The 21,715-nt window shown below is 37.3% G+C and overlaps 1 protein-coding gene across 3 annotated transcripts; it reads left to right on the forward strand.

Annotated features, from left to right (window-relative positions):
- Positions 1–5,153: 5,153 nt before the first annotated feature.
- LOC109084254 (carbohydrate sulfotransferase 12-like) lies at positions 5,154–9,044 on the forward strand. Of its 3 annotated transcripts, none has more exons than XM_042729342.1 (2): positions 5,154–5,250; positions 7,667–9,044. In XM_042729342.1, the coding sequence occupies exon 2, from the start codon at positions 7,734–7,736 to the stop codon at positions 8,769–8,771; it is 1,038 nt and encodes a 345-aa protein (XP_042585276.1). In that variant the 5' UTR covers positions 5,154–5,250; positions 7,667–7,733; the 3' UTR covers positions 8,772–9,044. The 3 variants fall into 3 exon arrangements, with proteins under 3 accessions (XP_042585276.1, XP_042585212.1, XP_042585147.1); XM_042729278.1 differs by having other exon boundaries at positions 5,189–5,283; XM_042729213.1 differs by lacking the exon at positions 5,154–5,250 and adding an exon at positions 5,301–6,125.
- The last annotated feature ends 12,671 nt before the right edge of the window (positions 9,045–21,715 follow it).

Genomic DNA, 21,715 nt, shown 5'->3' on the forward strand with positions numbered 1-21,715 from the left:
GATATTACTTCACTTTTCAATATGGACACAATGTACTTCTCAAAACATTTCATTATTATTGATGTCAATGCTACAGGTCTAAAATCATTATTCTCGGACGGGTGTGTCTTTTTTGGAATAGAAATGATCACAGCTTTTTTCCAGAGCACAGGAACTACATGTGAGTCCAATGAACGCTGAAAGAGTGTACACCACACTGGAGTAAGTTCTGCAACACAGGTTTTCCGAGGCCAGCAGCACGGGGCGCCGTCAGGGCTTCTTCGCGGCCTGACGCTGGGGGCGGTTCCCATCGTGGCAGGTAAGGCTGGCTAGCAGAGGCGAGGAGGTGGTCAAATCCCGGCCAATCCCTCCCGAGGAGGACCGGAGCAGGCAGATCCCTGATGATCCCGACTTCTACCGGCCAGGCGCCGGGTGGCGTGGTGATGGTGACTCGCCGCGCCGGCACTTCCCTGGTATCGCCATGGACGCACATGAGGGGCAGCCTGGCTTTGGGTTCGGGCCGTGGCGGAAGGACGGTCGGCCTGACGAGGGTGATCGCGCTGCCAGAGTCCAGGAGGGCGAGGAATGGTCGGCCGTTTATCTTCACTTTCGCCCGGGGGGCCTGCTTCGGGGTTTCGCCAGCTCGATGGCCTCCACCAGCTCGTCGACGTTGGTGGGGTTCCGCATGCCTGCTGCCTGACAGATAGGGGGGGGAAGGGCCCGTAACAGGCGGTCAACCACCACGCGCTCCGCTACCTGGTGTGCGGTGGGACACCCGGCCAGTAGCCAGTGTTGGGCGAGGCGTGAGAGGTCGGTGACTTGAGCCCGGGCCGGCTGCCGTGGGTTGTAGGACCAGTCATGGAAGAGTTGGGCGGCGCTAATGGGCGATAACCCGACCCGCCCTAAGATCTCCTTCTTCAGCTCTTCATATGAACCGCTCTGCTCGGGGGTAAGCATGAAGTACGCCCGTTGTGCTTTTCCCGTCAACAGCCGCGACACGATCCGCGCCCACTCGTCCCTGGGCCACGCCTCCCGGGCAGCGATCGTTTCGAACATTTGGAGGAATGTCTCAACGTCATCATGCGCCGTCATCTTGGGGATGAGCTGTGCAGCCTGGGCACGGGGGTCAGGTAGCGGAGTTCATGGGGCAGCGGTCATGCGGAGTGCGTCGAGCTCGCGTTCCGTTTCCCCTTGTCGGGAGGCCATGTGCTCCATGATCTGCTGCTGGCGGATGCTCACCTCGGTGAGGTGCTTGAGCAGGTCCTCCATCTTCGGGGGAGGAGCGCCACCTGTGGAAACAGGAAGGAAACGTGAGCCAAACAAACCCCAAAAAAGAACGTCCGACGAAATCCAAGTGGGGTGATAAGGAATGTGGGGGTATCCTGGTCGGTAGCTTCTTCACTGTAATGCCCGCATTCTCCACCAGTGTGACGGGGTGAAGAAGCACACGACACGAGGATAGAGGTGAGTTCCCCGAAGGGTGGATTTTATTGACCAGAACGTGGGGAAATATCCAACGTGAGGGGTTTTCCAGTGCTCGGTGCTCGGCCTTCTCTCTTCCTCCTCTCCGTGCGCAGTGCTGTGTGGGTCCGTGAAGTCCGTGCGAAGTGAGGGGTGGCGGTCACACACTGCTGTCTGGGGAAATAACAGAGGTAAGTTAGCCAAGGCTTTGGAGACATCTCTCACCTCGGTGTTCGCCGGTGCGGCTTATAAAGCCGAAGCTTGATGGGGCGCAGGAGTGACCGCTCAGCCCGTAACGAGCAGGTGCAGGTGTGCCTGCTCTGTTTCCAGGGCGACGCTGATGAGCGCTCGGGACACGTGTCACAATATATATATATATATATATATATATATATATATATATCTATATATATATATATATATATATATATATATATATATATATATATATATATAGGAGTCATTTCAGCTCGAGTCTGAAGTCTATAAAAAAATCACGCTTCTCAAATTGCAACTTGTTTAATGGATTATTTCGAAAAGGTACTAAAGTTTCAATCTTAAGCATTAAAACATTAATTGCAACAGTGTCAGAACAATGCATAGTTTGATTAATATGATAAATCGCCTGAGCTGTTCTTCCTGATTGATTGCAGGCACACAGCAGAGCAAACAAGCAAATTTGTTTAGCGCCAAAAACACAGTGACAAAGGAGATCAGCGTGGCTAAGAGGAAATACTTTGAAAAGCTGAGAAACCAGTTTTCTGCCAGTGACACTGCATCAGAGTGGAAAGGACCGAAAGACATTACCAACTACAAGACACCATCCCCCAGCACTGTGTTGAATCAATAACTGGCCAACGATTTGAATTAGTTTTATTGCAGGTTTAAAAACCCTGTCTCACAGTTGAATTAGTTTTATTGCAGGTTTAAAAACCCTGTCTCACAGTCACACCCCACACTCTGTCAGGTCTTCTGTTGACTCTATTACACATCTCCAGCAATCACTGTGCGAAAGCCCCCCTCAAACACCCCCTCATCCCCACTCAAAATCACAAGACAGAACTTATGTGGAGGTAATGAAAGACTGTTTGTGGACTTTTACTCCCTGCGTTTGCCTTCAACGCTGGATGATATTCAACATGGGACCCTCCTCCTGGACAGACCAGAACTTATGTGAGGATACTGTTTGTGGACTTTAGCTCGGCCTTCAACGCTATTATTCCAACCCTCCTCCTGTCCAAATGAACTCAGCTCGCTGTGCCCACCTCTGTCTGTCAGTGGATCACAAGCTTCCCAACAGCAGCAGCTAGTAAGGCTAGGAAAATTCTCATCCAGCACCCGCAACATTAGCACTGGCACCCCTCAGGGATGTGTTCTTTCACCACTGCTCTTCTCCCTGTACACCAATGACTGGACCTCTAAGGACCCCTCTGTTAAGCTCATCTGAAGTCTTTCTATGAAGCTGGATCCATGCTGGAGCTGATATAATCTCTAGTTACCTCGAGAAGGGCATCCCAGGGTAGGAACAGAAAGACAAATGGAAAAGAATTAGCGTAGCTGCTGTTCATAACGTTTCAAGCAAAAAAATATGTTTGTGACTTTTATCTGATCAAATTGGGAATTAGGGTGAGATTGAGATTCATTATGTGAATGTTTGGCTGAAGTCTTTAATCTAGATTTAAACAGAGCGAGTGTGTCTGAGCCCTGGACATTATCAGGAAGACTATTCCATAGTTTGGGAGCCAGATGAGAAAATGCTCTCCCTCCTTTAGTGGACTTAAAAGTCCAGAATTACGTGACCTTAAAGAGCATATATAAAAACATATATAAAACATGATTTAACCCTAATTGCAATATAAATTCTAAAGAGTCACATATTAGTACAATATAACAAACAAAACCCCAGCATAAATTACCAAAAAAAAAACAACAACAACAAAAAAACAATCATAATGGAGGGTACAGTGATTAAAATCATCAGAAAATATATCGCCATACACAATCATTGATCTTCACATTACAAATACTCAAAATATACTTCACATATATAAATTCAACCAATTATGTCTATTCAAAGAAAAAAAGACAGATCTAGTTCATCATTCATGCCATTCGGTGCCAATGAATTAAGTTTATAAATCCAAAATGCTTTTAGTTTGAATAATTCTTTATTTATATTACCTCCTCTCTGTGATCCTAAAACTTCCTCTGATGCTAGATTTATGTTCACTAATTTGTAATTTCAATTGACGCGATGATTTTCCAATATAAATCTTTTGACAGGGACATTTTAGACCACACTGCAAGTAGAACAGGTAATACAAGATATAATTTTGAAACATTTCTTTGATACTGGACATATATTTCTTTACACGTTTTCAAATTTTTGCACGCGGCACAGTTTCTGCATGGCAAACCTTTTTTTCTTCCTTACAACATCTGAATTTATTAATATATCTAAAAGATTACGTGATCTTTTAAAAGTGAATAATGGACGATCTTGAAAGTTTAAAGAGCCATCAGACAATATGCCAATATATATAGGCTATAATTGATTTTATTTTATTACTGTGCTCATTATATGTCAAAGAACAACTCACTGAAAATGATCTTTGTTTATTTGTATATTTTTTTGTAGAAGAGATTGTTTCTATTCAGTTTACTAACTTTATCCAGTGCATTGTTCAACCACCATTCTGGATATCCTTTCAGTTGAAATTGTTGAAAAAGTCATTTTGTTCATATGTTCCACTACAGTTTCGTTTTGATCTACACAGTTGACTAAATGGTAGACTTTGCTTTCATATGTGAAGTAATTAAATTGATTGATGCACCAAAAAATTAAAATAAAAAATAAATAAATAAAACACAAGAGTGCAGTGTAAACAGCTGTGCATAACACACCTGTACACACAAATTTTTATATATAATAAATAATTTTATATATATTAAATAATAGCCTTTTAACAGGAGTAGTCACTAATCAGTTTAAACATGCTGTTGTTCAGCCTCTTTTGAAAAACACCAAAAACACATTTTGATCCTGCTGCTGTATCAAATGATCGGCCAATCTCAAAGTTACCTTTTCTATCAAAGGTTTTAGAGAATGTGGCTTTTAATCAGTTACATACTTTTTTTGCTTTAAAATGGCATTTTTGAAAATTTTCAGTCAGGCTTTACAGCTTACCATGGTACTGAGTCGGCTTTGATCAGGGTTTTAAATGATTTATTGACTGCAGATGACTCGGGGTCCTCAGCAGTTCTTGTTTTATTAGATCTTAGCGCTGCATTCGATACCATTGACCAAAATGGTCAATGGTATCGATAACATGATAATCCATGTTATAGCGCTTACATGGTTTAAGTCGTTTCTTTTAAACAGAACTTTTTCTGTAAAAGTTTGGCCAAGTCTCTTTACTTAGTGGGGTTCCACAGGGGTACATTCTCAGTCTGATTTTGTTTTCTTTGTATATGTTACCCCTTGGATCAATTTTTTGTAAGCAAGGAATCTCATTTAACTTCTATGCAGATGATATGCAAGTGTATCTTCTTTTGCAAAAGAATAGTAAAAAGCAAATAGAGTCTTTGCTGGACTGTTTACAAGAAATTCAATAATGGCTATCCTTAAATCTGAATGTTTCATTGGTTACGCTATGGGTCTGTCATGTGATGAACGAATTACTCTATAAACCCAACGACCCAAGAGATGAACTAATCAATTCTCTTTCCGGCTCAGGCTGCATTGGTTAAGTTTATGGAGCTGTCACATGATGAAGGAACGACTCAAAGGGGGGACTTGTCAGATAAGAGGTGAGGTGAGCTAATCATAGACTGAAGAACCAGGTAAACAATGAATTAATCTTTTATGTTTCTTATAGCATTTTAGTTTTGTATTGTTTGTAGTGTGATCAACGTTTGCGTAAGTACTAGTAGACGTTAGGGAAATAACACGTAACATTTAATTATACTTTGATAAAATGAATGAAATGACTCGGAAAAAAGATTTGTTCATTTTACTGAACACGACTCAAAGGTCTGAGTCGCTAAAATGATCTGAACTTCCCATCACTAGTGAATTCAGCGCGCCTTGCATTCAATTAAAGGGGTCATATGATGGAAATGGAAAGAGGTTTGCATAACTGAGCTAAGGAAAGAGGTCTGTAGCCTACTAGTACTGCAAACAATAAATTTTTTTGTTATACAGTAAACAGGTTGTGTGTGTGAGATCATGAAGACTTGAATTCTGCATATTATGTTGGCATATAAATCGCCCCTGTCCTACACTAAGGGTTTTTAAACACAAGCTTAAGGAACACTTCATTGCATTAGCATTTACTGGGGAATAGACATTTCTTTGTATATTAAAATTGTGGAGTTTATTTCACTCTCATTTTATTTGTGGTTTATGTGTTGCGTTCTATGTTTGAGACTGTTTTATTATGTGTTTACATATTTTACTGCACTTTGGTCAATGGTTGGTTGTCAAGTGCTCAGTTAATAAATAAAAGAAAGAAGAGAGATAAAAGAAAGGAGTCGTTTACTCAGGCTCGCCCAGGAAAAGCACACAAGAGCACCAGAAGTCAAACAAAAGCACGTCACGAACACGTCGCCGTCTTCTTTTGTGGTTTGAAAAAAGAAGGGCATTAGGCACTAGAAAAAGAACGAGGAGATAGTCACTACTGAGGGTGAGTAAATAATGAGTAAACTTTCATTTTAAGAAGTAACTCAGATAACATTCTAATATGGAGTGTTGTTTATGTTTTTTGCCTTAACAGTGATAATTCAGGGTTATGTTACTTTCAAGTTATCTGTATTTTATCAAATTAATATAGGCTGATCATAAACAAAGATTTCAAAAACTAAAATCATGGGAGCATGTATATTCTGTAATACAGTGGAAAAAAATACCAGAGACTGGTTAATAACACGTAAATTACTTTTTACTTTTAATGTTTGTTAAATGAGGTTAAATATGGGCAATATATATAGCCTATTAAAAACGATATAAAAATGCTGTAAATGATAAATTAAATAAAATAAAATAAAGCAAATTATCATGCAAACCAGTGGTTGTGTGGAGTATTTTAGAAAAGTTTAGAGGATTTAAGTAAATCTGGAAACATTATTTAATGTATGAAGTAAACAATAAGCGAGTAATATAGTAAAAATTAATAAACCATAGCTGGGTTAAATCAACCCATTATGCTGGGTTAAATAAACAACCCAATTTTCTGGGTAAAATTAACCCAAGATGGGTTCTGTCCTATATTTACCCAGCCCTTGGGGTAATAACAACCCAATTTGGGTTGTTTTTAACAGTGTTTTTTAGAGTGTATATTATACATATATACACGTATGTATGTAGCAAACACTGAACATGAGAGTTGCTATATCATTTAAAAAGGATGTAATCTGGCAACGCGAAGTGTTTATGCTATTTGTTCACACTGTAGTGTGTGAGTTTAAATTTGTAACTTAAAGGAGTCCTGCACTTCTAATGAAAGATATAAAGTGACAAGTATGGTGTCCCATACTCTGAATTTGTGCTCTGCATTTAATCCATCCAAGTGCACACACAGCAGTTAGTATTGAACAAACACACACGCACACCATGAATACACACCCAGGGCAGTTGCTGCGATGCAGCAGTTGGGGGTTCAGTACCATGCTGAAGGGTCTCATCTCAGTCGTGGTATTGAAGGTGGAGAAGAGTGGTGTACATTCACACCCACCACCTACTATCCCTGCTGTTACCGAGACTCAACTCTCTAAACATTAGGCCATGATTTCCCCCAAATCAAGAGTTTTCATGTGGAACATTTTGAATGTACCACATGAAGTCATGGGGAAGTCGTGGTCTAGTGGTTAAAGAGTTTGACTCCTAACACTAAGGTTGTGGGTTTGAGTCTTGGGCCGGCAATACCACGACTGAGGTGCCCTTGAGCAAGGCACAGAACCCCCAACTGCTCTCCGGGCACCGCAGCATAAATGGCTGCCCACTGCTCCAGGTGTGTGTTCACAGTGTGTGTGTTCACTGCTGTGTGTGTGGGTTAAATGCAGAGCACGAATTTTGAGTATGGGTCACCATACTTGGCTGAATGTCACATCACTTTCATATACAGTACAGGGGGCAAGAAAGTGTGTGAGTGATGGCTCATATTTTGTGATGGTAGATTGTGAATCCTGACTTAAACATACATGTCTTTGTTTTTGTGTTTTCCCCCAGAATTCTCAGCTTGATCCATCCCTGAGTAAATACATTCTAGCATTCAGTTTATTGTTACAGATGAAAAATGGGAATGAAGCAGCAGTTTCAGTGTTTCTGTCTTTTGGGAGTAGTATTCATCACGTTCTTCATAATTTGCTGGGATGTAAGAAGATATAGTACTTTTTACCTGCAAATGGCTCCACAAACTGATGTCACACACCTCAAAATGCATCAAGAACATCGTAGACGTATTATAAGAGAGTTTTGCTCGGCCAACAGTAGCCTGAATTTTACAGAGAAATTGATCACATTTGACCAGATTCCAAACAAAGCTCTGGACCATCTCATTGTTGATGATCATCATGGTGTTATTTACTGTTTTGTACCGAAGGTAGCATGTACCAACTGGAAACGAGTCATGATTGTGCTCAGCCAGAACCTGAAGGCACCTGATGGCGCTCCATATCTGGATCCCCTTGACATACCATCAAATGTAATTCATAATTCAACATTGCATAAGACGTTTAACAAGCTTTGGAGACGTTTTGGACGTTACTCACGTCCTTTGATGCATCACAAACTGAAGAATTACACTAAATTCCTTTTTGTACGGGATCCTTTTGTACGACTTATTTCTGCTTTCCGAGACAAGTTTGTTAAGCCAGATGAGTATTTCTACAACATGTATGGTTCCACAATGCTTCAGCGTTATGCAAATATTTCAAAACCCCCTGATTCCGTTCAAGAAGCCTTCGCCGCAGGTAACAGATTGTCCTTTACACACTTTATTAAGTACCTGTTAGATCCACAGACTGAAAAGGAGAAGCCTTTCAATGAGCATTGGCAGCAGATGTACAGACTCTGCCATCCGTGCCAGATTGAGTATGACTTTGTTGGGAAACTGGAAACACTTGATGAGGATACAGAACATTTGTTGAAGATTCTTGGGCTTGATAATTATATTCACTTTCCCCCAGGGCATGAGAATAGGACAGCAGTAGACTGGGAGCGAGACTGGTTCGCTAACATTTCAGTAGCTGACAGGAGAAAACTGTACCATCTTTATGAAACAGACTTTAGATTATTTGAATATGACAAACCTGAGACACTTCTGCATGAGTGAATAAATACTGTCTACTTACTATGTAATTCTCTGTATGTCTGCACTGTCTGTACTTTCTTCTGCACTGGAAACTCCTGTCGCCAAGTCAAATTCCTTGGTAATAAAGCTCCTTCTGATTCTGATTCTGAAAAACAGTATCACTGATTGCTCTATCTGCTTCTGGATTACCTCTAGCAATGCAAAAATACCTCTAACCACATGCAAAAATACTGCACGTGTATGTGTGTGTGTTTATTAAGTTGGTTCAATCTTAATATAATTTTGGACACACTCTAAAAAGTGCTTGGTTAAATACAACCCAGTCAATCTTAATATATTTTTGGACACAGTGATTGGGTTGTTTTGACCCAATTGCTGGGTTTGTCCATATTTTACCCAGCGCTGGGTTGTATTTAACCCAGCACTTTTTAGAGTGCAGATAATCTTCAGAACACAACTGATGAACATTACTGATTCTTCAAATTCACAATTGATGTTTTACATATTAACGGAATCAACGTAAATTTGACAAACAAGTTAGGTTTGCATTCTCACGTTTGTGCCAATTGTAACAACTTTATAGGTTGCTCATTCTTTAAGAATACAAAAGTAGTTGGTTACATAGATAAACATCTTTGAGGCATGATTGAAACTTTTTTTATTGTATGTTAAATTTAGAATCCAGTTTAATTATTCTAACCTATATTTTTTTTATCCTTTTTAAGCTATTTCCCTTTTTTTTGGTGTTATAACACTATATCACAAGATGACCTTTTTTGGTTCATTTCTCCTTTTTCTAGGTGATCAGGTCAAACGACTGTTAAAAACTGTCACAATGTTGTAACAAATTTTTTTTTTTTTTTTTTTTTTTTTGATGATGATGATTTTTAAAACATGAATGATAAATATTTGTGGTTATTTTCTTTACATTTTAAGTATACAGTATGTCTGACAGAGCTTGAGAGGTGAAGAGGTGAGGAGAAGAATGGCGGATAATCATACCCAAAAAGATTTGAGGCTGTAAAGGTGCTTCAGCTAAGTACTGAGTTAAAACTATGATTACTTATGCAATGTACTTATTTCAGTGTTTTTTTTTTTTTCATTTTTATTATTTTTGTTTGTTTGTAATTATGTTTTTTATTTGTTTTTTGCTTTGTCATCATGATATATAAAATGTAGATATATTTGTAATGTAAGCTATGGAAAATCAATACTTTTTGAGGTGGAAAAAGGTAATTTAAAGCATTTTAACCTAGGGCAGCAACATAAAATGTGTGGGGGGGGGGGGGGGGTGGATGAAGGGGTAAGAATACTTTCTCAAGGCATATGTGCATTCAGAAAATGTTCAGTATGGTTCTCAAGGTATCAAACACCATATTTTTTTAATGGGTAAACAAAGCAATGTATGTGTCATGTCCTAAGGCTACCAAAGCGGTTTGGTTACAGTCCTCCTCCTGGGGCTGGGTTCATGAAAATCTTCTCATATAAATACAAACATAAACGTCAAACTTTAAAGGGATACTCCACCCCAAACAGCAAAAAAGCCAGTGTACAATGATCTCAATTCGAGTCAAACTTACCACTCCTGAAATGTATATATGACTCCTTCCATTTCAGAGTTAAAATTACACTTTTGAAAGTGTGAAATACTGTATGTACATTACTCACAGACTACATTTTAACACTGAAAGAGTTTATTTGTAAATCCAGCAGATGTGACACACACTTCTGTTGGATTACAAATAAACTCTTATGGTGTTAAATTTGAAACTGTGGCATTTACAGTCTCAGAGAAATTCACAAAAATATAATGTCCTCATATGAGGCCGCAGGGTCTTAAGAGGATAACAGTGAATCTTGTGCAGAAGTTTGTATCAGTGCTCTGTGTGAATGTATTGCTCTGTCCCAGTGATGTGCTGCAGCTCAACATTAAAGGAAAAAGATTTTGCCAGTTATCTACTGTTAACCTGTCAATACCTGTAGAAATGATGTCAATTGATTGTCTACTCTATATGATTATACGTTCTAGTGTTTCTTAATTCTAAATTAGTTCGAGGCTGGCTCCTCTTACTTATTTTCTACAGTCCTTGGAAGTGTGGAGAACTCTGTCTTCTTCACTAAACTCTATGTCTGATTGAACTTCATATTTGACTCCTGGTCTTCATTGATATACTGATATACTGGTCTCTCTGTGTGGTTTAATTGTAATTCCCTACATGATGATTTTTAAGAACATTCCTTTCAAGAATGTGAGCTGTTAAAGGGATAGTTCACCCAAAAATAAAAATTTGCTTTTAATTTACTCACCCCCAGGACATTTAAGATATATATATATATATATATATATATATATATATATATATATATATATATATATATATATATATATATATATATATATATATATATATATATCTTTAGATTCGATTCTTCTCAAAATAAATGAGCTAATTTTTCTTTAGTAGAACAGCAGGTGAAACCGTTGTCCTTGGAAATTCATACAGTGCACGTCCTCAATGTCAGCTGCAAACACCATGTGTGTTCTTGGTTATCTCTCTCATTTTGCACGAGTCAATTCATTTTCCAATGATTTACATGATATGATGACCATTAGCTGATTCCAGCACTGTCTGCCTTTGTTTTCTCTTCTGCGATCGCTGTTATGACTCAGAGGAAGCTCGTTGGCTGCTTGTGTCACTCATATTACACGTTCATAACTGGCCCTGTCACTTCTGATGATAAAATTCCATTACACTTCTGTGTACCAGGGCCGTGCAGGGACTCTAGGGAGGGGCAGGTGCTCAAAGTATAAATTTTAAGATTTCTAAAATAAGTTTAAAAGTTAAAGAATTTTTTCTTTGCACCTTTTAATTACTCTGAAATTAGAAATGGAATTATATTATTGATATTATTATTATTATTAATGAGTTTACAATGTATGGTATTGCTGTTGTAAAGTTGTTATTGTGGAAAAAAAATCTGTTTTATTTAAAATAGAATTCTATTCTAATCCTGTTCTGAATGTATTAATTTTTTGAATGATAATGATAATAAAAACAGGATTGACAAGTATAATTCAGGGGATGAGGAAATCAGTATAAGCCTGTTTTACCAATGTTGTGATAATTATTTTAAGGCACTCTACGTTTTTTTAAATAAATACTGTAATAATAATAGTTCAAAGTATGAATAGTTTTTAGTCAAATAACATAAAAAAGACAAGAGCCCTCGACGCCCTTTAATTAAATAGCAAGAACAAAAGAGAACAGCCATCTTTGTTTATATTGCTGTGTGTAGAACAATGATAGCTGCATTTTTAATATTTAATAAATATTTAATTTTAATAAAATGTAAATTCGTCCTGCACTACATTTAAATTCAAAGAGACAGTATTGATAGTCGGCACCTGATTTGTATTTAATTTTTTTAGTTATTTTTGTTATTTTTTTTTGTTTTATGGTGATATTCTTATAAAAATAAACCTTTGTTTTTCCCAGTTTGGGTCAATAATAATAATATTCTGGTTTCTCATTTAATACATTCTAATGGTTACTTATATTCTTATTCAGAGTTTTTGAATAGATATAATATAACTGTCACTCTACAAGAGTTCGCCATTTTAGTGTACGCCATTGCCTGTGAGGCCATTAAAGGGATACTCCATCCCAAAATGAAAATTTTGTTATTATTTACTTACCCCCATGTCGTTCCAAACTCGTAAAAGCTTTGTTCGTCTTCAGAACACAATTTAAGATATTTTGGATGAAAACCGTGAAGCTTGAGACTGTCCCATAGACTGCCAAATAAAAAACAGTGTCAAGGTTCAGGAAAGTATGAAAAGCGTCGTCAGAATACTCCATCTACCATCAGTGATACAACCGTAATGTTATGAAGCGACGAGAATACTTTTTGTACATGAAGAAAACAAAAATAACGACCAAGGACTACTGTGGGAAAGACAGTGAAGGTGGAGTCATCAGAGAACAATACAAGTTTCACAATGTCCACAACCCAAGATTTCCACTGCTGGCACCATTGAAACCGACGTTTGGCATTGGCACAAGTGACCAAAGGTTTGGCTATAGAAGCCCGACTATGTATATTGGCCCTGTGGAGCTCCCGAAGTGAGTTGACCAGCTGTGGTTTTATGTTTTTTGGATACATCCCTTTCAGACAGCTTCCTCTTGCATCAACAGTTATTCCTGTTGGATGTGGTTGTCTTTCAGGGTGGTATCCTGACATCACCCTAGATACCGTGGCTCTCAATACACCACAAAGACTTGTTGTCCTGGTCACAGATACACCAGCGAGACGTGCACCAATAATTTGTCCACTTTTGAACTCTAATATGTCTCTCATTATGTTGTGTACATTGCAATATTTTATGTACAGCTGTGCTATTGCTCTGCTAATTAAACCTTCACACTCTGCTCTTACTGGTGGAACATGCAATTATTGAATATTGCCCAACAGACTGCGCAAATATAGCCATGAAACCTCCAACACTATTTTGGCCAGTGTTTCAGTTTCATTGTCCAACCCCTGTACATACATATATATATATATATATATATACATATATATTAAACATCCAATAAATATATTATAAAGTAAACAGGCTTTCTTATTCAAATTTCTTATTCTCTGATACTATCAATATATATACATATTTTAGTCAACAAAACCATAAAATTGTGTTTCTTATTGGTAAATTTTCATTTATGATTGTGAAATTTGGTCAACAGTAAAGTAAATTAATCAAGTAAAACTACTGTCCCTCTTGGTCAGAATAGTCAGTAAAGCCAAAGAGTACATTTTCCCATAAGAGTGAAAAAGGTCTCTGAATATTTTCACTGATAAATTTCTGAACCTTACTCAATAGCGTAACTGAGTAGTGCCAAAATAAGTGCAAGACAGTTTCTTCATTTTTATTACAAAAATGTTTATAAGAAACTTCTTTAATCTTGTTTCTAAGATGATATTTCTGCGGTAACAACCACACTTTTCTCTGCGTCTGCAAAATGACTAAATGTAAATGTAATAACTCAGTCCCTGTTCTGTCTCTTGTGTTTTGCTCTGGACCTTTATGTTGAAGTGTTTCTCTGCCCCAGTGTTTCTGTCTTCACTTCCTGTTTCCTTAGTGGCCATTCACTAGTGATGGGAGAAAGGAAGCTTTTCGAAGCATTGAATCAATTGAACCGAGTGCTTCGAAAAATTATTCGATGATTCGAAGCACTTGAAACAGGACGTGCTGGCGACACCTGCTGGTGAAAACGTTTTAAAAGCATTAAAAACTCTGACCAAACTCATAAAACAAATGGAAATGTTTTTTTTTTTTTTAGACTTTTTTTACATAATTAATAAACACTCAAATACTAGTAAATATTAGTTTTGTGTTATGTGTTTTATTTAAGTATAATCAAACCCTTAAAGGGGTGGTTGATTATGATTTCATTTTTTGAACTTTAGTTATTGTGTATGCGTAAGTGTTAGAGCGTAAACAATGTCTGCAAAGTTACAACGCTCACAGTTCAATGCAAAGGGAGATATTTTCTTTTAAAGAAATCGCTGTTAAGGGACTACAAAAAAAATGTCTGGTAGGGACTACAACAAGCTTCTTCCTGGGTTTGTGATATCACTTACCCCAATGTTTACATAAACCTGCCAACAATGTTGGTTAGCGAATCACAAACACACTGAGCCCGCTAACCAATCAGAGCCCATTGCGTAATTATGAGGGAGGGGCTTCACAGAACCAGGAACTCAACAGACCGAATGGAAACAGTGGTATAGAAATTAATTATTTAATGAATTAATTGATTTATGTAATTATTTAATTAATTGTTTTCATTAAAGCTGTCTATAAAATCCAGCAGGCAAGAGTAGCACAGGATCCAGGTACAGGAATCATGGCGTTACATTTAATACCTTTAAGACCTTTTTTAAAACTCTTTCCATACATTTTAAGACCTCATTGCCACTCCAAGTTTTAACCGGTTACATTGGTCGACACTTTAACCTACATTTACTATATATTGATTGTAAGATGGCACAACTAAACAGACCTACTTTGTGATAACTCCTTATCAATACTACATAATTCAGAAGGGTGTGGAACGAAGCACAAGAGAATTAACTGACTGACTAACCAATGCAACCCAAGAAACAAGAATTAGAACAATAAACAAAACGACTGACAAAACTTATTGAGGAGGGAAAATAAAGCTCTCCGAGTTAACGGGACAATGAGTTCACACAGTATATTCAAAAGATGTATTTGTAATATCAGCTCTTATAAATCTCTGCAAACCGTAGGCCTAGTTGTTTTGTGGAACTCTTCTCATGACAAACATCTGACTGATCAGACAGTTTACCTGTGATAACGGAGTGCTTGATTTGATAGTGTCATTACTGCACCTGATCGTAGCACAATTACCATGTCCCAAATATAAAAATGTCATTTCCATCCCTAAAATACATATTTTACAGTCATTGTTATGCACATTTATCATAAACACAGCTCAAATGCTTCCTATTAGTGTGGCCCAAAACATTTAGCCCAGTTTTATTACAGGTAGAATGCAAAATGTTTCAGTGCAAGCATTTCAACCAAATGTAATTTATGCAATATTTTAAACCTTTAACCCACTGAAAGATGACACAAAATTTAATACTTTGGTAAATGGCATTTAAGACTTTTTAATACTTTTAAAGGGCCTTAAATTCCTCTAAATTGATGTATCAACTTTTATTACTTTTTAAGACCCCACGCCGTGGGCACCCTGTCAGTCAGTTTTATTGTAAGCTCATTTTGTTATTTTTAAGTTATGATGTGATCTGTAGGTTGAAAGTACTGAATGTTTTTACACATTTTTAAACTATATAGCCATCTGTGTTAAAGGGGAGTTATCTTTTGTTTAACCCACAACATCTGGCCCTGAATTAGGGTGACCATATGCGCCGTTCATACGGGAATTTTAATATTGGCTAAAACATCCAAAGCAGTTTGACCAATAACATGCAGGTATTATACATAATCGACCAATCGTGGGGCTGCGCGTGAGAAGGTGAGATCTACAGGGAACAATCAAAGCGATGCAAATATGCGCACGTGTTTGTTCGTTCGTTTGCCTTGAAGCGTCGCTGCAAAAAAAATAAAAAATAAAAAGACAGCAGGTGCGACAGCGATCCGAAAGCATAAGGAGCCGTCTGCTCTGCTCTCTAGCTCTCATGAATGTCGCACAACGATCGACCTGCAAACAGCCAAAACCTGGATATTTCAGGGAATATTAAAATCCTGGCCGGGAGGTGTCCCGTAAGAATGGCGCATATGGTCACCCTAGTTATTCATAGTAAACCTAGGCGTTGTAAGCTCCATATATGGTGATTTCGGGGAGGAGTCGGGGTGGAGATGCACGTACGCAAATCTTCCCCTGACAGGGATTTTTAAAAGGATTTTTGCTCAGTTTCTGGCGTACGCAAAATCTAGCTTTCTAGGAACAAGTTGTGATAATCGCTTGAAGAAATGTGATATAATTCAGGGTATCCACACAGCCACTATGAGCGCCTACTCTGCCACGTTGCCGTCAACTAAAACAGTTGTCATGCCAACTTGCTACTGAAAACAGCAGCATGCAGTGCTTGCCCCACCTTCAGATTCTTCTGATTGGTCCACTGCTTTGGATTTGACATTGATAAGCGGCGCTGCGTGTAAAAGTTGAAACTCTTTTTATGGGTCATGAAACCCCAGACTACTTTTTCTGAGATTTTAGCAGAGGTGTTTATGTTGCACCTCATAGAAGACAATGTTGGCATCCGATAATTTTAACTGTTGGAGAAAACTGGTTAATTTTAAGCTTTTTTTGCGTTATTTTCATCTTCCGGGTTTAAAATCTACATTGTGTTGACGTCACAATTTGTGACGTGGCAGTGGACTATTTTTTTTTATTTTTTTATTGAAGGTAACATTGGGTACAAACATGTAAAACCATCAATATACAATCAAACATTTATACAGACAAACCATACCAGAGACAAAGAACAAAAAAAAAAAAAAAAAAAAAAAAAAAAAAAAAAACACATACATACTAAATAGAGGTGGAAAAATAAGAATATTAAGAGGATTCGGGAAATAGGTCATAATATTTATACAAAAGTTTTCCATTCTTCTTGTTCTTTACAAGCTTGTGTGATTTAAGAAGAATATTAAGTTCCAAAATAAAATGTTTAAAACATAAGGAAGACTTATTACATTTCTGCTTGTGTATAAAGAACTTAGCATATAAGATTATAAAATTTAATACAAACTCCAGGGTGCCATGTTGTGGGAAACAAAAGTAACAGATAATATCTTTCAGGGTGAATGAGTGAGTTATATTTTGAGAATGGAGAAAGTGAGTACCCAAATCTTCCCAAAACCTTTTGGTAACTGGACAATTAAAAAATAAATGAGGAATGGTTTCAGTGTCCTGTTTACAAAAGCTGCAGCATGTGTCAATGTCTAGAGAACTTAGCAACAAAACAATTTGTAGGTTAAATGTTATGTAAAAGTTTAAAGTGGACCTCTTTGGCTTTATTAGAGATACAGTATTTGTGAGGAATCAACCATGTTTTTTTCCAATTTATTTCACTTATTAAGGAATTCCAGTAAAACATCCCCCTTGGAGCAATGGATTTACTCTTTTGCAAATGTCGGCGAATATGCTTATTGTTACATTTTTTATCAGACAGTTCTACATCATCCAACATAAGTGAAAACTGTCTGATATCTTTGTTTCCATAGCTCAGATGATTTTTAATTAATTGTCTAATTCCGATAGGGATGGCATCAGTGATAGATTTAAAATCTTTAAAAGGTATTGGGAAATCATGAGCTTCCATGGCAGTGGACTATAGTCTATGACTATAGTACATAGATGACGCGTCGGTGTCTATTAAATTATTCATGAGACTGCATGTTCTTATCCTATGAGAAGACGCTTCGCTTAATTATTCACAACAGCATATGTTGATTCGCTATGACAGACGTTTCATACTGTGACATGACATCGCACACATCAACTGAGAGAAACGTTCATGAATTAAAGAAGAGTGTTTGTTTTTGTTCTGTAATAAGAGTTCGAGCACAAACACGATTCATTCACTTGGTGAGCATAACCATTTTTCCGTCAAAAGGCTTATATAAACACCACAGAATAAGCCTTAAAAGTTCTCAGAGGTGCAACAGTGCGTTCATATATATGTTTTCGATGCAGAGTGCAAATGTCTGTGCATTTATTTGTGTTTTTAACTCGATAGGAGTGAAATGAAACTGTCTGTCTCCCCTCTTCTTCCTCCTCCTCCGCCGCTGCGCACCACGCCCACTTTTTTAGCCTTTTTTAAAACTGTGGTGTGTACTAACCCGTGCTGAAACAGGGGGTTTCACTTGACACGGCGTCTTAAAAACGCAGAGTTCATGTGCTAGATGCTGCAAAAGACGCGAGACGCGAGCGTTAAAGTGGCCGGAAGTCATTAATTTTCAATGTGAGCCGGCGGCAACCAATCGGAATGCAGAAGTCCTGCTGAGAGGATTCCAAAGAGCGCAGTCCTGTAAACTTTCAAACACACACATATACCCGTGTATTATTTAGTAAAAATAGAATTGCTAAAGCATAACATGATATCCTGCACATCTTATATCTTAGCGCTTGAGGCAGGTCAGGTTTGAAGCAATTTTGCAGGCAAGACAACACTAACCTCACTGCTACTGTTCTGTAGTAACACAGTTTATCCAGTCGATGGCGCTTTATTCCTACTAATCCGATCACAAGGCAGAGCAATCATTAAACTGCCATTGGGATCCCATATGATTTTGCTTATCCAGAAACGGCTAAATTAGCCAACTCACATTAGAGTTTACCTCTAGGGACTACATACTCTTTTGTTTTGTTTTGTTTTCATTTATTTTCTTTTCCCTTTTTATTTTGTTTTTACACACACACACACACACACACACACACACACACACACACACACACACACACACACACACAGATCATTGACATACTATTATAGTTATTAATATTTTAAAGCAATTTGTATGTTTTCCATTTTCATTTTAATTCTTAATAACTTGTATATATTTATATATTTTTTGTTTTAATTTAAGTACAATAACTAAATTAAAATGAAGAATTAGCTAAGATATAAAATGTTTAAGATTATATTTTATTTAACGTTTATTTTATTTCAAGAAACAAATGTTTTTGTTGTTGTTATTTATTTATTTATTTTTACTTTAAATTATGTTTGAACTTTGAAACTTCAAAGCCTTGAGTTGATGTGACTTATTTTCAGGCCAGATGTTTCTTATTATCACCAGATGTTAAATAATAACAAACAAACTCTGTTCTGTGAGTCAATCAAATGATTAGAATATCAGTACAGTCAGAGGTACATTAGAGTGGAAGGGAGTATTTTATCTGTTCATTCACAGCTTTATTACATTTTTTACAAGAGCTTGGCTAATGAAAAAGCTTTCAGGCTAATTAGCATGCATGAGTGCTTTTTATGAACCTTTTTATGAACCATTCTGCATGCGAATCTCTCATTCTGTGTGTGAGTTAGTATGTGCTCAAATGAACGCATGTGTGAAATTCACCACATAAACATGCTTTTTAATAGCTCCTGGTCACATACAACTTCAGTGACCACAACAAATATATTTTTTAAAAATGCCTTTCATATTAATGGGCTCCTCTCTTGTTGTCAAGCCTTAATTTATTTTCATGTTCTTCCCATCATTGTATGACTGATTACTGCACAGACATGCTTTCACTTCTGGTTTGTAGGTCAAATTGCAGGTTGGTGTGACCCAAGGCAACGTACATCATGACATGATTACCGCTTTTGCAATGCAGAGGTGCAAAGTGCATCAGTTAGTAACAACTGGCTAAAAATGATGTTAAAAAGGCAGCTCTTTCCAGAATCTGATCATTTGCAGTTGCAATGCAACTAGAAATAAATAAACATAAGATCTATTACTGATTGATGTAATTTTTTATTAGATTTCATATTAAAATGTTTGTTGAGAACTTTCAGGGACTCTGAAATTGTACTCTTATGTGGCAAGCAAATACTGTTTGCTCTCAAGTTAAAGGGATAAATCACCAAATTCATCAAATTAAAATTCTGTCATTGTTCTGTGGAACACAAAACAAAACATTTTGATGAATGTTGCTGTCTAAAAAGGTTTTCAACTAGTAGATGATGCAAAATGGGTCATAGGCCTGTTTTAAAAGGTAAAAACTATGCAAAATAACAATTCATCATTAGGATGTGTTTTTATTTTTTTCAAACTTCAATCCATCACTTCTGGCCAGTGGCCATAATAGAAAATAATGCTTTCTTCAGTCAAAGGGGACACTGGATGCCTATTTTCTACAAGTTGGTATGATTCTTTAGGGTCTTCATGAAATTAAGCAACAGTTTTCAGTATAAAAACGTAATGTTAGGTTAATTTTTATTACAAAAACACAGCTTTTTACCTTTCACAAGACGTTAATTGACGGACTGCTTGGATTACTTGTGGGTTATTGTGATGTTTTTATCATCTGTTTAATCTCTCATTTTGCAACACCCATTCACTGCAGAGGATCCACTGGTGAACAAGTGATGTAATGCTAAATTTCTCCAAATCTGTTCCCATACAGAAACAAACTCATCTATGTGTTGGATGGGTTTAGGATGAGAAAATGTCAGCAAATTTTGATTTTTGGGGCGAACTATTCCTTTAAACAAAACTTCTGTTGTACTGTGAATCACCATGTACATTTCACTATGATTATGATGTGGAAATAAAGGGGAATATCAGGGAAAATAAATATTTTAGGAAACACTAGACCTGCTTGCTTTTTTTAATGCAGTGCTGCATGTAGTTTAAGAGCATAATGTTAGGTGATGTTCAGGCAGCTTGAAGGACTCTGCAGGCAAGATATTTGCACTCTGTGTGGGTGATTGAGCTCAAATCACAGCAAGGTGCTGTTCCATTTACAGTCACTCTCTCTTTCTTTCTGCTCCTGTGAACTCTATCACACACCTGTTTGTGCTCACCTGCTTATGTATACATGCTCACAGTCAGTGGTCGAATTGTATAAAAAAAAAAAAAAAATTCAGGGGGATGGTGTGGTCAATTTCTTTGGTGGAGCGAGGGGTTAAAATTAGTTTTTTTGAATGAACTAATATTTATAAGCGGTTGTCCTTCTGGGGCCTGAAATGGAGGTATATATTGATAATTAAACAATATTTAATTATGCTTGGCATGGATGAATAAATATGACAATAAAACCACCAGGTAGGTGGCAGCAACTCCCTGTTTTAATAAATGATTTATTGAATCATTCAAATCAAACAATTTGTTCAAAACGGCTGATTCAATTAGAAACTAATCAAGTGAGTCCATCTGAATGGACAAGGTATAGTTCACCCAAAAATTTAAATTAGCCCATGACTTAAGGCATCCTAGGTCTATATGACTTTCTTATTTCAGATGAATCCAATCGGAGTTATATTAAAAATTGTCCTGGCTCTTGCAAGATTTATAATGGCAGTGGACAGGTGTTTGTGTTCAACAGTCCAAAAGAAGTCCAATAAAGTGTATCCATCCATAATAAAAAGGGCCTCACATGGCTCCGAGGAATGAATAAAGGCCTCCTGTAGCGAATCGATGCATTCGTGTAAGAAACCTATGCATATTTAAAACGTTTGCTGCATCCCAATTCGCATATTATCCGTCCTAAATAGTACTCGAAATTTGAAATTAGTATGTCCCAAATCATAGTATGTTGAAAAAATATGTATTTAATGTTATCCACGGTATATTTAATCTGCAGCAATACTATGAACTTTATAATGATACGTTTGCTCTCCTATCATCTCTGTCCCTCACAGTCACACATACAGCACAATAACATTATGTCAGGGGAATG

The sequence above is a fragment of the Cyprinus carpio genome, chromosome A1, assembly GCF_018340385.1.
Source record: "Cyprinus carpio isolate SPL01 chromosome A1, ASM1834038v1, whole genome shotgun sequence".
NCBI classification, from domain to species: Eukaryota; Metazoa; Chordata; class Actinopteri; order Cypriniformes; family Cyprinidae; genus Cyprinus; species Cyprinus carpio.